This window comes from Macadamia integrifolia, unplaced genomic scaffold, assembly GCF_013358625.1.
Source record: "Macadamia integrifolia cultivar HAES 741 unplaced genomic scaffold, SCU_Mint_v3 scaffold1044, whole genome shotgun sequence".
NCBI lineage: Eukaryota > Viridiplantae > Streptophyta > Magnoliopsida > Proteales > Proteaceae > Macadamia > Macadamia integrifolia.
In genome coordinates this window covers 7,634-23,782 of record NW_024868063.1, presented here as the reverse complement: position 1 = coordinate 23,782, position 16,149 = coordinate 7,634, and the positions used below count along the sequence as shown (strand labels likewise).

The 16,149-nt window shown below is 39.7% G+C and overlaps 1 protein-coding gene and 1 long non-coding RNA gene across 2 annotated transcripts in view; both read right to left on the bottom strand.

Moving 5' to 3' along the window:
- The window catches only part of LOC122062472 (putative SWI/SNF-related matrix-associated actin-dependent regulator of chromatin subfamily A member 3-like 1), a 39,486-nt gene extending 34,420 nt beyond the window's left edge, over nucleotides 1–5,066 (bottom strand). Inside the window, exon 1 of the mRNA XM_042626122.1 lies at nucleotides 3,326–5,066. Coding sequence (XP_042482056.1) covers nucleotides 3,326–4,918 — 1,593 coding nt within the window. The 5' untranslated portion in view covers nucleotides 4,919–5,066. The remainder of the gene's footprint in view (nucleotides 1–3,325) is intronic.
- A 7,815-nt stretch (nucleotides 5,067–12,881) lies between these two features.
- On the bottom strand, nucleotides 12,882–14,872 carry LOC122062473. The gene is made up of 2 exons (XR_006134982.1): nucleotides 13,842–14,872; nucleotides 12,882–13,186 (listed from the first exon to the last, which is right to left on the bottom strand). It is a non-coding gene; the product is annotated as an uncharacterized LOC122062473 (long non-coding RNA).
- Nucleotides 14,873–16,149: the final 1,277 nt, after the last annotated feature.

The following is a 16,149-nucleotide window of genomic DNA, read 5'->3' as shown; positions in this document are numbered from 1 at the left end:
AGTATATGCTTGATTTTTAGTCTGAGACTGCAATGTTAACATCCAAACCTATTTATACACCTATAGATCCACATCAGAATTTGGGGCTAATGATGATGAGAAGCTTACAAATGAGCATCACTACAGGATGCTTCCTGGAAATCTTTTTTACCTCATTACAACCAAGCCAAATATTTCTTTTGCAATTAGAGTTATTAGTTAGTTTATGTATTGAAGTTGTTAAGAGATCTGCTGTTGGATATTGTACCTTTATTGTTGATGGATATCTTGTTACTTGGAAGAGTAAGAAACAGGCCAATGTTATGAGGTCTAATGTTGAAGTTGAGTATGGAGATATCGCTCATGCTACAGCTAAATTGATGTGGGTAAATTCTTTCCTTCAAGAGCTTGGGTTTCCTATTACTAACCCTATTGATTTGTTTTGTGATAATCAGACAGTTTTTTTTTTAAGTGAATAAATAATTCATTACCAAAAGGAAGGAAAGGAAGAATACACAAGCCCAAGGGCAAAAAAAAAAAAAAAAAAAAAAAAAGAGCCACAAAAAGGGCGGCAAAACCCTGGGGGGAGAAGAGGAAGGAAGACCCCGGGACACAACAATAGGAATGTTCCTTGGGGAGTCGGGGACCGGGCGGTGGTTAAGCAGCCTAAGCTTAGAACCAACCTCAAAGAAGATGGCTTTCCAAATCTTGTCAAAAGAGCAAGAGTTGGAAGTCCATCTTCGAAGATTTCTCTCCATCCATAGGTGGTTAATGGTGGCGTGGAAGACAAGCTTCCCAATAATGTCATAGATCAAAGAGTCGACAAATGTCATTTCTATCCGAATCCATTCTCTACACAGAGGCAAGGGGCATCACCTACCAGGCCAGCAAAGGCCGAGGACTTTTCTCTAGATAGAAGCGGACAGCTGAAGAAGAGGTGGTTGGAATCTTCTATGCTATTCCAGCAAAGACAGCAGAAGGGCGGGACAGCAATGTGATGGAATCAAAGGAAGGATTGGGTAGCAAGGAAATTAGAGAGAGCTCTCCAAACAATGAATCTGTTTTCGGGGATGAGACCTTTAAACCATACCACTTTATGCTAGAGCACCCAAGGAAGGGGAGAGCGGATGAAATTCCAAGCAGAGGAAGAGCTGAATTTGCCAGAGAGGGAAGTAGACCAAATGATTTTCTCTCCAAGAAAAGAGGAGCCAAGAAGAGGAGCCAAAGGGGGAACCAGGCAGCTATTTATATTTCCAGCAATCTTGTTTTCCATGACTGGACTCAACATGTTGAGGTAGATTGTCATTTTTTGAGGAATGTGGTAACTAGAAAACTGATTTCTACTCCGTTCATCAGTTATGGGAATCACCTGAGTGATATGTTTACTAAGCCACAATTTCAACCTGTTTTTCTTGATGGATGCACCAAGCTGGGCATGTGTGATATAAATGATCCAGCTTGAGAGGAAGTGTTACGTAGCTTATTATGTTGTATCGCAGGGGGATACTGTCATACCCTTGCGGCATAGTTCATTAAGTCATGTGCATGGTACAATAGGTAGGGGTACACATGTGTGATGCATTAAGTGATGATCTATGTGTCATTCAGCTTATTTTTTATTATAATTATACAGCTACCAATTGATGATTCATTCGACCCTCTCCAATCAGTAAGACTCTTTTTGCTGCCCTAATCTCTTCTTTTCTTCTTCTCCTTCTCTACAGTTCTACTCATTATTATTCATTGTTCTAGATCTGAAACTGTTACAACAGGCTCACAGTTGAGGTGGGCCATTAAATTTAAATGTGGCAAAGGCAGAGGGTCCACTATCATTCAACTATAGCGCAGGCGATAAAGTCTTCCATGTGGCTTAAGCCAAACCACTTATCATGTTAGGCCTATCAAAGCTCCAGTCATGAAAACCTTTGTCTCTATTTCTTTATTTCGGTAATGGTAACCTTAGAAGAAGAGAGCTAAAATGTTAAAGAAGGCATAACGAAACAAAAGTTCGGTTTTAAATGAGAACCTCAAGTTCAATCAGGAAACTGTTTCAGAGAACCTCTTCAAGAGTTCTGGTTACATTTGCACAATTACATCTTGATCAGGAAAGGGAGAAGAATGAAAAGATAACAAAAAGAAATTTAAAAGTTACAGTCAAGGATTTAAAATGCAAGAGAAGCAGAATTGGCATCTCAAGTTGGCTAGGCTGATTTGACCTGAGTTTGACCTATTGGCCTAGTTGGAAGGAAAACCCCAGGATTTGAGTGGATCAGACTCAGCCGAGCCAAATTTGATTCCTCTAATCAAGCCAACACAGACCAGGTACCTAAAACCTAGCTTCCATTATTTCACAGTGCCAATCTGCATCAGACTTGAGCAGCTCATATATGTGCACATAACAGTTGTAATTTTATCTCTTAATGTGTTTATATCATCAGCAGATAACTGAATAATTTGTGTCATGACTTTTGACTCAAAACTGTTACAATGCCCCATACATGGCAGACTGTGTACCTTGTTCTAACAGTTAGTCACAGCCGAAGCCTGAAGAAAATATTAAGATGAATAGGCTCTCTATTTCAACATATAATCCCATAAACTGAAAGTATCAAGTGTTTAACAGAGGATGATGTATATGTTACTCAGACAGGAGTCAGTGGGTCATACTATGCCAGATGCAGTGATGGAGAATTAAACCACTTTTCTCATTTTATCATATTTGTATTTTTATATTAGAATCAGGTCAAGGATCAACTCAGACCAAACACTGACCTATGAGTCTTTGATTGAGCAGCAGAAGCAGTTGTCTGAATAAAAATACATGTTGTTAACATAAAGAAAAAAATAAAGTTTGGAACAAATCTTAGATGACAAAGTCAGAGTGTCCCAAACCAAGAAAAAACAGTTTTGGTACATTAATTTAGCATGAAATTGGGTTCATAACGCACTTTGACAGTTTTTCTTTGTGTATTCAAATCAAATTCCACTAGAAAATTACATACTTAGCAAGTAATTTAAGTGGCATTTACAAATTATCTTCCATAAATCATATCACCACAAATTTGGAAACTTTCCTAATCATCATGTCTGGCAAATTTCCTAATCATCATTCAATGAAAAAGGCAAAGAATCCATTACAAAAAGAAGGAAACATTTGGATGAAAAGAAAAAACCTTATAAATTCCAAAAGCAAAAGGGAAAGAACCCATTCAAAATTCCAGGACCACAACCACACCAGTACACCCAGAATAAAACATATAGCATGAATCATCATCCAACCTTTTTAAGGAGAGAGGGGAAATGTCTCTGAATAATAGAAAAGGAAAACTGTGAAACATGAGCTTACCTGCAAACGTGAAAGCCCACTTTCATTTCCCTGATCTAGAGGGCGTTGCACCAAGCTTTGCCAATAGCTCTTGATTGAAAATGGCTGAAACTTTAAGAATGCCATGAGAGAAAACAAATCAGAGGAACCATTTTGAATAGGTGTCCCAGTGACAACCCATCTCCTCTTAGCCTTCAGATTAATGACCGCTTCACTCTGGTTGGCTTCCACATTTTTAATCAAATGTGCTTCATCCAATATAACTCGCCACCACTCTATCTGCTTTATAGGCGACCAGTCAAATTTGGCATCAATAGCCAGTGTACTATAAGTTGTCAACACAATGTCAAACTTCCGAAGCTTTTCAGCTTCATTAGTGCGTTCCCCATGATACATGTACACGTTAAAACTCCCAGGAACAGTGTGCTCCCCTAATTGTGTAATCCATGATGAAAATACAGATGGAGGGCAAACTATTAAAGTCGTTTTCGCACCCAAAACACATGAACCATCATCTTTTGCAACCTTCAACTGTCCCTTTCCGCTGTTAACCAAAGTGTTGTCATTCACTTTCCATTTTTTAAGCAAACCTGCTGCGACCTTATAACCAGATTTCCCCCTCTTAGACCTCTTACCAGCTGAAGCTGGCAACTTCTCGTCCTTTTCCTCCTCTACTTCTAAATTGTTCAATTTACTTCCACTGCTAGTGTCAAGTGAATAAGGAACAGTGTTGCTATGTTTATTGGTAGCAATTAAAGAAAGTAAAGTGAGGGTCTTACCTAATCCCATATCATCAGCAAAGATTCCACCCCTCATTGGCTCTGGCCTCTTATTAGTCTCATAGTTCGTCAACACATTAACATATTGCCCATCTTTCTCCTTCCAAAATGGTGGCAAGTCAAGTGAGTTCTCCCTGTGCACCAACCACCCTAACCCTTCCTTCTGATGCAGAAACAGTTCTGACTTGATAATCTCCTTGGGCGGCTCCAATACTTCCCTTACACCTTTGGTGTTCTCTTCTGCAACCAACTTAAATATCTCATCCACACTAGTAATTTCTTTATTTTCTTTCTTCTCTTTAACAATAACAGACTCAGAGAGGCCAAAAGAAGGATCAACATCGGAAATCAAATACAACCCACCTCGCGAGATCTCCGATTTAACAGTTGGGAACGCTTCAACCCGAGCAAAAATATGAATTTGGCAGGAAAGCTTATATTGAGCAGCCTTTGAAGGATTGTTAGGAACAATACCTTCAATGGTGATGAGATTAGCATCGAGTAAAGGAGAAAGAACGGCAGCAGAGGATCTGTCAATGTGACCAACTTGAATGCTTCGTGTGTTGAGGACTTTAATGGCATTGCTATCATAAGGGTTTAGGGGTTCCCGAACCAGGCCCACCATTTCCCTGCCGCTGATTCTTCCTGTGTAGTATTGAAGTCCGACGATGTGGACAATGACAAAGCCTACCATGTAAGTCTCGGAGGAAGAAGAAGAAGAACCAAGATATGGAGAAGGAGAATCTTGGATTTCTTCTTCGTCTTCTTGGGTTTGCGTTTCTCGCCATTGCTCGAGATTATTCAATAGATTCAGTGTCTTACCTTCCATGGTCATAAAGGGTTTCTTTTACTATTCTCCTCTGTTCTCCCACTCTATCCACTGAGCGCTGAGAAATTGAATTGAACTTGACCTTTGAGCGGCACAATTTTGCAGCTTTTATGGCTCTCTCGGGGGTAAAATGAGAGAAATTTGAAAGTGGATATTCTTCGATTCCACCCCCAAAAAACACACACCCCAGTAAAAGGAACCACGTGTCTTAGGCTATGTTTGTATATCGATAAAAAAAAATATTACAAAACACATAATAATATAAAAATCAGAATGACATAATCATTTTTATATGTTTACTTCTCCCCTCAAATTCAAAAATTTTAAATAACATACCCTTAAACTTCTTTTCTGATTCCCAGCTCCCCCGGGAAAATACAAGTTCCACCTCTCATTTTCTCGTGATATTTTAAAATCCTAGATACCCTGATACCCACCCCTTTCCTCTTGTATTTCCCCTCCAGCAGCCCAGCGCTACCCTGCCACCACCACCCCTACTCTACTACTCTCTACATCTCCACCACCATTGCCTGCCCCTCCCAGCCCTTTAGTAAACAAGAAGAAGAAAATCCCCCTTCACCTAAAATTTCTTCGTATCAGAACAAAAGAGAGACATGGAACTAAAGATGGGAATACTTGTGGAGTATTGCACAAAGAACCATTAACAATCACCCTGGCGTAAAAAAATAAGCTCTTTGCTGCTTCATCTTGATGCCTTACCCAAAAAAAAAAAAAAGATCTGCGTGATCAAATGAGTAAAAATAAAAGAATAAATTAGTTGGCTTTCCCTTGAACTATGGTCAGATTGCGCACCAACCCTGAGTTTTAGAAAATTACACCCACACCCTTTAAAGTTATAGTGTTAATCAGGTGTTAGTTGTGAAATATAAAAGATTATTTTACCCTTATTACATCTTCAACCCAAACATCCTTAGGCCTAGTCAAAAACCATTTTACCCTTATGTATGTTATCCAAATGAGAAGGGGGAACCACTGTTGTGTAAGGGTAACGACCGAGATTGAATCTAGCCGTCTTTTTGGAGCACATCTGCAGGGGGTCTTTTTCCTTAGTGGATGTTTCTAAAAATGAATATTAATAATGGGCAAATATTGGGGATTGAGAAATATAATATTTGGAGTTGCCACCTAGGGTTAAAGTCTAGGATAAGATGGGTGAGCCTAATCCATATGGAAAGGGCTAGAATATTAGTCTAGTCCAGAGATAAGGGTAAGTGTCAGGTTGTAGAATTGGGAAGTTGTTATATCACACTGCGCTCTCACTAAGATACCTGCGGTGTGACTAAGACACTTACCCATCTTATATCTCTACCAAGATATCTGATAGCAGTACTTTAACCATCACAACTATAAGACAACTGAGCCAACTAAAATCAATGCAACGAAATCAAAGTATATATACACAAAGTCAACTTTAATCACTGGGGAGAAGCTAAATGTTAAATATATTACATACCAGAGTTTTTCCTTCACAAGGAAAACTGTCAAGATATACATATAATATCCAAAATCATTACATCCAAAAATACGACAACGAATGATAATGGGCAGCATCACCCTTGGCTCATGGTGCAGTATAGGCACAGGTGTTGCATGCACAATCTGGGTTATGCTCCTCTGCTTGGGTGTCTATTAGCCCCCGCCATAATCCGCAATGGAGGAGGAGGTGACATTGCTCATGAGCACGACCATACTTGCATCATCATCTAAAAAGCAACATGCACATGGTGTAAGCTCCAACTAGCTCAGTGAGGGATTAGGTTAATGAAAATAGCCATATATGCAGATGGTTTTATTATTATCTACCAAGCATACATCTAAGTCAGTTTCATGCTACTATGATGCATTAGGCAGTATCCTTGGTCTTGGGAATCTCACATCGATAACCCAGTAATATAAACCCTAGTTGTGAATAGAAGCATGTTGGTTTCAAATTGCGACGTTTGTCACCTAGCAAACCCCTGATAACCCCTTCCTAGCAGCCACGACAGTGGAAATCACACACCAACCATGCCAAGCTAGTTCCTGCCCCGACAACAATCACATCGTACCAAGGGAGTGGCATTTCGGAAAGGTTTAACAGACCTACCACTGTGGGTTATCCAACACCTCACCCTTGTTGGCAAGGGATCGTAGCATAGAGTAATTATACCTAACCATAATAGCGTACATGTCTTTCATATTGATATAGTTAGTATGGTGAGACAGTACTGAAAATCACACATCGACCACTTTGCATGCCATGTCCAAGCCTAATCTAGCATATATACAATTAATAAGACCATACAGTAACGAAAATCACACATCGCCCACACTGCATACCATTTTCAAGTATGACTAGGGTGTACATAGTACTGAAAATCGCACATCGGCCACACCACATATTTATGGACATATCTACTTTTGATGCACACCTAATGCATAATGCAATTCGTACTATGAAGATCACAATACCGAAAATTTCCCTCAGTCACACCGGATCCCACGCACACACAATCCATTAATAATTCATAATTTATACAATTTAATAGAGCACTCATGTAATAAAATCATAAAACGCATGCTTGCAATGGCATACATCAATTCTAAAATTAAAACACTCTAAAATAATTACATTACACTACTCATATTGTTTGTCGACTGGGAGAGTTGAATTCCTAAGAAAAGTCACCTGAATCACACCCGCTAGGCCTCACCGAATGTGGTCGTCTCTATCCTAGTTGCAAGGGTAAACGAGTAGTAGTACATGTCAAAAAGTGTCTTAGAGGGCCCCTCAAAATCCTTAAAAATTTTCCTAAAGGACAGTATAGTAAAACCCATCTGTAGATGTCCACCAATAGGCGATTGTTCCTATTGATGGGTGCTACGTGGAGGTGGACAGAGGCTGATTTGGATCAATAGACCCATCGGTTGTTAATGGTCCTATCAGTGGGTTCCTACCAGTGGCAAACCCAGAAGTTACTGAACTTCATAGGGCTTTTTCATCTAGGGTCTGATTATCAGGATTTTTTCTGTGGGTCTGTAGAGGGTCTTTCCAACTTTCATTCAAACTTGGTTGATTGTGTTTCCACTAAGCCATTTGGAAGTTATGATAAATAAATAGCCGAAGCGCTAACCATCTATTTGGGCCAAAATGATCCCGGAGCTCAGGAATCACACAGAGGAGTGCAATGCGCACCATCCCAACCACCAAAAGTTATCAGGGTCAAGCAGTACACCTCCAATATGGTAAAACTCTGATTCCCTACATACTCAAAACCCAAAAATTGAAAGGAAAGAGGTTGGGGAAGGTACTCTTACCTTCTAGAATGATTGACAACAACGGAATGTCTAGGTTCACTTCCTCCTTCCTTCTCCTTCATTTTCTCCTTCGTTCTCTCCCTCTCACATTTTTTTCAGGTGGGAAATGAGCTTTAGTCAAGACCCTTAGGTTCTATTTGGAAATGAGCTCATTTTACATATATAGTCAAGATCCTTTGGGTCTATTTGGTTGTGCGCTAGGCCTTGGCCATACGAGCTCTCAACTCGGGGTCAGGCCACAGGAACCCACCACCTTGGGTCCATAAGGGTGTAAATATAGTGTGTAGGTCCTGTGTAGTGTGGGGATAAGAGTGGAGTAGGCCACTATATGCGTAACGGGTCCCACAGGAAAAGAATGCAGTTTAACATAACAAGAGTCATTAAGAGATGGCCATCAATAGGTCGCTGTCCAGTCGATGGTTGCTACCAATGGGCAGTACAATTGTTTTACTCTGTTGTTTTTAACCCCTTTTTGCCTACACCTAGGGCTCCCTATGGACTTGTGTAAGGCCTTTTTATAATATTCCTACCATACAAAGGGGGTCAAGTGAGGAGGTGTCCGTTCACTTATCTCTAAGGAGTGAAAGGTTTGAATCATTTCCAGTTTGACTGACAACTTTCGCATTATCATTCTTCTCCTCCAAGTAGTAGATTGTTGCAAGCCAATAAGTAGCAAAGTTGACACTCTCGGGTGCACTTCCTATTGACAAAAATTCAAATTTGACTGGATAAGGGCACTGGTGTAACAAGGTAATCACCCATTCCACTTCGGTTGAACCAATCTTCTTACTATACACTTTAGAATGAGCGTTCTCTCCTAGTAAATCCTATATCGCAAGCATAGGTAATTATTATTACACTACTATGTACACTACAATATGAAGGTCCAAAATCTACATTTTCCCTACTAAGTTGAGTGGTTATAACTGTGCTCGACCCCTGCAGCATGTTGAGAGGGGTGGACCCCTATTATTGTGGATACGAACTTCGTCCCTTGGCATAGGTGACGATGGATTTGATCGTCTCCTTTCCTTCTTTAGAGAACTTAGCATTCCATGACCTTTCACAGCTTCGGGGATTTCTTTTGGAATTTCGATAAAATTTAGCACTTAAATCTAGGTTCAGAAATTCGGTTGATTCAGAGCTCTAGGAGGAAAATTGAAGGCTTCTTAAGGACTCTTGAGTAGTTAGGGAATTTTTTGGTTTTTTTGTATTTTTTTGGGCTTCGGCATGTAAATCAATGCAATAGGATGAACAAGTATATCAACAGAATTTTGGCGATGGCTAGGCTGAGAAAAGACCAAGGCTTACGACTCTTTTCCAGCATGGACACTCTTTAAAAGGTTGGTGAGTGAAAATACAGAGGGATAGGAGAAAGGTGAGTTGTTGTTCTGTTGGGAATGGTGAAAATGCCCCTTTTATAGGGATTCAAACCCAAACTAGGTGAAATCTCGTGGGTCTTCAAAAAATGGCACATTTTTTTTACGAGCTCACAAGAAAGATTCCCTGGGCCAAAGATGTTGATCCTACCCCTCTTAGGGCTTTTTACTTACGAGTGTGATTTAGGAGATCTGGTGGTCCGATTTTTACGCACTATATATCGTCGGAATTGTATTTCAGAGCACAATCAAATAATATAGATGTTGAGCTCCTTTTAACTCAAAATCACATGGAATTCGCAAAAAGGACTCTTATTCTATTGCACCCTAGGGATTTTTGACAATCCTTTTTCATGTTGTTCTCACATCATTAGAGATTGCTTAGAATCAATTCGTCAATATATAATGTATTATTATTGGGTGCCACGAGATTATATATGATTTGGCTGTGTGGAGGTCATTGGCTAGATTAGGGTTTCGAGCCTAGGTTTCAGGATGGATTAAGGTTTTAGGCTATCTCAAGGTTTTAAGTTGTCTCAGGTCACCTCAAAGGGCCAAATTCTCCTCTAATTGAAAGTGATGCTAACATTATCCACATCTTGTAAATCATCATTACCATGAGTGGGTGACAAAATTGGGTTTCTATATAATGCCCCTCTTTGTTGAGGCCTGTGCCACAACTGAAAGAAAAAGAAAATTATAACCATATTTTATCACACAGAGCATGTATTGTTGTCATCTTGCTCAAGGATAGCGGAAGTGCTATACAGAAAGCACAAACGATAAAAAACTCGGCAAATCAATAAATAATGGAAAGAGACTAAAATTTGGGACCAATTGACGAAACTAAGCGATTAACCTCATTAAAGTAAGAAATTAATACGACCCTATATAATGGAATTAACTGAGATCTTAATTGTTCTTATCTGAGGCAGACGATTGCCAAGGGGAGGACACCAAATGGTTCTCAACGCACAGTTCTTGCAAGATGTTAATAGGCAAATTTTTTTGATTGATTTGGTTAATGTGGCCTCATGAGGCAATCAATGACCTAAGTAAAGAGTGCTTTGGTCAAACTAGCTATCCAAGGCTTCTTTTAACCTAAGTGAGGGGGTTTTAGTCAAGTCGGCCTTCCAGGGCATCTTTCGACCTCAACAAGGGTATTTCAGTCAAACTGGCCATCCATGGCCTCTCTTGACTTGAGCAAGGGTATATTGGTCAATTGGCCATCCGGGGCATCTCTTGATCTGAGCAAGGTTATTTTAGTCATTTTGCCTTCCAGGGCATCTCTTGAACTAAGTAAGGGTAGATTGGTCATTTGGCCATCTAGAACATCTCTTGACCTAACAAAGGGATGATTACTTAGTTCTCAAATCTTAGTCATTCAAGGGTATTTTGGTTATTTTAGACCTATGCTTTGGGCCATATACTGTAATTTTGGAAAATAGGCCATCCTAGGGTATTTTGGTCATTCTAGACCCACACCATGGGCCATATAGTGAATTTTTGAAATTTGGGCCATCCAAGGTATTTTGGTCATTTTAGACCCACACCCTAGAGTGCACAGTAAATTTTTTAAATTTGGCCATACAGGGGTATTTTGGTTATTTTAGAATTGCAACCTGATCCACATAATGAATTTTTTAAATTTGGGCCATCTGAGGGTATTTTGGTCATTTAGAACTATACCTTGGGCCACATAGTGAATTTTTAAATTTGGGTCATCCATGGGTTTTTTGGTCATTTTAGACCCACAACCTGGGCCCCGCGGTGAATTTTTTAATTTGGACAATCCATGGGTATTTTGGTCATTTTAGACCTACACCCTGGACCACATAGTGAATTGTTGAAATTCGGACTATCCAGGCGTATTTTGGTCATTTAGACTTATACCCTAGCCACATAGTGAATTTTGAAATTTGGGCCATAAGTCAACACATGGTTTGACCAAAATGTGGGGCCGTGGGGTCTGGGGGTGATTTTTTATATAAAGGGGCGCTCTTCATTTTTTTATCCCTTGACCCTATTGTGCTCTAACTTGGTTTGCATGCCAAGTCGGAATCCTTCTTTTTCTTATTTTATTTTTTATATATTTCCTTGATTATTTTGCACCGCCACAGGGAATAGAGGGGAGAAGTGCACACATAGAGGTGACATTTAGGGGCGACTATCTGGACTAGCCAGGTCAGAGAGATTGAAGGGGACCTGTGACCATCTTTGCAATTCTGCATGAGGAAAGTGGGTAAGTCAAAATTTGCTTTTATTGACTCTCAATGGGTTGCCTAGATGGTTAGGGTCAATTGGGGATTGTGTGGATAAGCGCACGGTCACAGGTGCGATTCCCCATCTATGCATCTGCGATTTATTGGATGGTGCCACACTATGATTGAATTTTTGGATTTTCTTATACACAACCTAGGCCCCGCAATGAATTTTTAAATTTGGACTATCCATGGGTATTTTGGTCATTTTAGACCTACACCCTAGACCACATAGTGAATTTTTGAAATTCGGGCTATCCAGGGGTATTTTGGTCATTTTAGACTTATACCCTAGCCACACAGTCAATTTTGAAATTTGGGCAATAAGTCAACACATGGTTTGACCAAAATGCGGGGCTATGGGGTATGGGGGTGATTTTTTATATAAAGGGGTGGTCCCCTCTTCATTTTTTTATCCCTCGACCCTACAGTGCTCTGACTTGGTTTGCATGCCAAGTCGGAATCCTTCTTTTTCTTATTTTATTTTTTATATATTTCCTTGATTATTTTGCACCGCCACAGGGAATAGAGGGGAGAAGTGCACACATAGAGGCGACATTTAGGGGCGACTATTTGGACTGGCCAGGTCAAAGAGATTGAAGGGGACCTGTGACCATCTTTGCAATTCTACATGGGGAAAGTGGGTAAGTCAAAATTTGCTTATTATTGACCCTCAGTGGGTTGCCCAGATGATTAGGGCAAATTGGGGATTGTGTGGATAAACACACGGTTGCAGGTGCGAGTCCCCATCTGTGCATCTACGATTTATTGGATGTTGCCATACTATGATTGAATTTTTGTATTCTAAAAACTAAAAAAGAAAAAATGTACCTATTCAAATGTCTATTGAGTCCCAACAACCCGGGCACAAGCATATGACCATGGACAATTCTTATGCAACCAGGTGTGTGTGTATTTATTTATTTATTTATTTTTTTTAGGGGGTTGTGCGCATGGGGGTGGGGGTGGGGGTTGAGTTCTTAACCGACCAGTTGATTAATGCGATACCTGTTAGGGAGCAAAACTACCATCTTCTGTTTATAAGGATTTCCACAAATGATTCATCAAACAATGTTGTCTGCAGAGCCACTAAGTAGAATCAATGGTACATGCCCATAAGTATAGTGTGGGTAGCAGAGGGCCAAGTAATGACAATCAACATAAAAAGCCAAATGAAAGATACTCCTACCATGGAATACAATTCAATCGATGAATGAACTAGAACTCTTTCTTCAATTATATCTGAAACTTGCAGCATATGGTCTTCTGCAGCCTCAAGAAAATTTTTGTTGTCGGGGCAGAACACAGTTGAAAACCTGGAATAAATTCCAATAATCAGTATTGCCCTAAGCCAAAATATTGAGCAGCTGAAATGGAGTTAAAGACCTTCCGTAGTGTTTGTCCTGAGATGTCATCTTGGAAAAGTAATTTGCAAACGAACATAGTGAGATCAGTGATGGGGATCAGGTTTCCCATCACATCAACTCATAATTCATTTTATACCCTTGAAAAAAAAAAATGGAGATCAAAGACATTAAACTTTCAAGGATTTCTGTGGAAGTATTGATTTAAGTTAGTATAACTGTACAATTTAGGGCTAAATCCAGAACTGATCCCTGGGTGACAGCGACAAAACCTTTCTTTTTCTTGGGGGTGGGGGGCAGTTGCAGTGGGGGAGGGAGTAACCACTTCAGAGAGCTTCAATGGCTTTTTCCAGGGATTTCTTAAGATCAGGAATTGACTTTGGTTCACTGAATCTTGCTTGACTCCCTTAATATACAAAGAAACTAAAACAAAATAATTATAACACATAAAATCTTTATTTAATAACAGTAATACTACCTTAACATGAGAAATCGATCAAAGCAATTACGAGATGTCTAACTAGATCTCTATCCTAATTCAGTAATTCTGCTGAAACATCTGATAAATTCAGATATGCAAATGACGGGGGAGAAATTGCAAAATTACCTTGAATCTTTTGGAAAGTCTCGAATGAGAAGCTCCAATTTCCTTAAGAATCTCCTAATTGTAGAGATCAAGTTCCCGCTCGATGCCATCGCCACGAGAGGAGGCGAGATTCTTCACATGTAACACATCCGTCAGGATTTTCTGAGGAGATCCATTCAGTTGAACGGTATCAGACCTTGGAGCTGCATTTTTCTTCTTGCTCCTCTTCTTAGACTGGAAACTCTGAAGATTGAAACCAAAATGCTTGGCACAATCGCCCAATAACTGAAGAGCTAGAGGAGAAATCTTGAAGTCTGGGTCTCTCACTGGGTCATCAAGGAAAACCCTTTTTTTTTTTTTTCTGGTAATGCCACTTTATCTATGCAATCAGACATGCTGGTTTCTCCTTCATTTCCCTTAGACCCCTGGCCACTGAAGCTGAGTTCACCAGCTTTGGCCATAACACGAGAAAGGTCAAGAACAAAGTCAACCAAACTCATTTTTCTGCGAAGAATTTTCCTGATAGAGGCAGAGAACTCTTCAATCTTTATGTACAATCCATGTCCATCAGGAGACCTGTCCTGCACCGACATGGCTTCCTTGCCCAGTGACACCACAAAATCATGAATCTGAGAAATAGCAGTAGCCAATTCCTGGTCTATGAATGCCCATCTTAAATGTTTTCATGATTGGGTATTTTGAAAATAAAGTGCTTGATGGAAGGACTTACAGAGTATACCATTATCCACGTTGTTTCCATTGAAGTGATGACTCCAACGTTCAACAACAATGTGTAATACTCTTATCTCTGATTTTCCGAGAGGAGGGCAGTTTGCAATGGTGATTAGCTTCCCTTTGGAGTTTCTTAGAGATTTGAGAACGGTCTTATACCTAAGGACAACAACAACAAACCACAAACCACAAAACTGAAGTATAAAACAAGGGGAAGGATAGAAAGTGTACCTAAATTGCTTTCTCGCCCACAGTCGCTGTAACGTCACCACCGGCAGAGGTGAGACCTGAGAGAGAGAGAGAGAGAGAGGGGTTAATTAGGGCAGAAGTGAGCCGTGAGGGAGAAAGAGAAAGACAGACAGAGAGGGGGGGGGGCGGCTTTAGTGTAGAGGAGAGACGTGAGAAGGAGAGATTTTTTTTCATAATTAAATTAGATTCAGGAGGTTTTGAGAGGGAGACATACTATAGAAACAAGTTTGTGCAGGAAAGGGAAGGAAGGCGGGAAAATAAAAAACATAAATAAATTAAGAAATCTTTCCCGCTCTAAAATTCTTAAATTTAAGATTTTTTTTATATTAAAAAATTTTAAAAGCATTTTGGCGTGAAATTGCAGTTGCCTGAAGTCAACGATTCTATATGATTTTTGGCTATGGTAGTATTTCAACCGTCACCAAATATAAATGATTACATTTGAGCATAAGATATTAGGCGACGGTAGAAAATTTACTGTTGTCTAAGATGTTATTTCACTACGGTATTAAAAAATTCTATCGCTTTAAATAATTTTTTGTAACGTTTAAATTTAACCCATCGTTATAAAATGATGTTGCTACTATATTTTTAATTTCGTCGCTAATTTTTTTTTTTTTTGGTAACAAATATTATTTTACGGTCGCCATAAATGTATTAGGCAACGATATCCATTTTATGGTCACTATATATTATATTTGGCGACGATAGTATTTTTTTACCGTCGCCATAAATGTGTTTTCTTGTAGTGACGGGGGTTTGATGATAGTCCAATATAGAGATCGGGATCATACAAATGGGGGTTTGGAGTCACCACCTAGGATTATGGGCCTAGGACCAGGGAGTGGACCCAATTTCTAAGAAAAGGGTCCGAAATTCGGTTTGGTCTAGAGATTTAGGGTAAGTGTCAGGTTACAGAATTGGGAAGGTGTTAGGCACTAAATGCCCGGTTCAACTAGTCTTTCTACTAGATGCTTAAGAATGAATACTTTTCACAATTATTACTATTCCACATGCATGGCTAAGTTCTCACATATACATTAATTGAATTCAAACTACTATATACACTAAAACAATGTCTATATAAAGTCTACATGATGATAATTGGGTTGAGAAACTATACCTGAACTTAACCACTGTTTCAGGTCAAGAGGGGTGGGCCCCTGATTAGTACTGGCTTGGATTGTCTTTCGGATTCTCCTGGCTCAGGGGAAGATGGTCTTGACCTCCAACTTCCTTTCTTGAGAGATGTTGATCGTGAAGGTATGCGAGCAGGATTCTGGCTAGGAAATGTTACTTTCGGATTTGGATTCGGACAGAGCTTCGGCTAGGGAAGGCTATTTCTGGA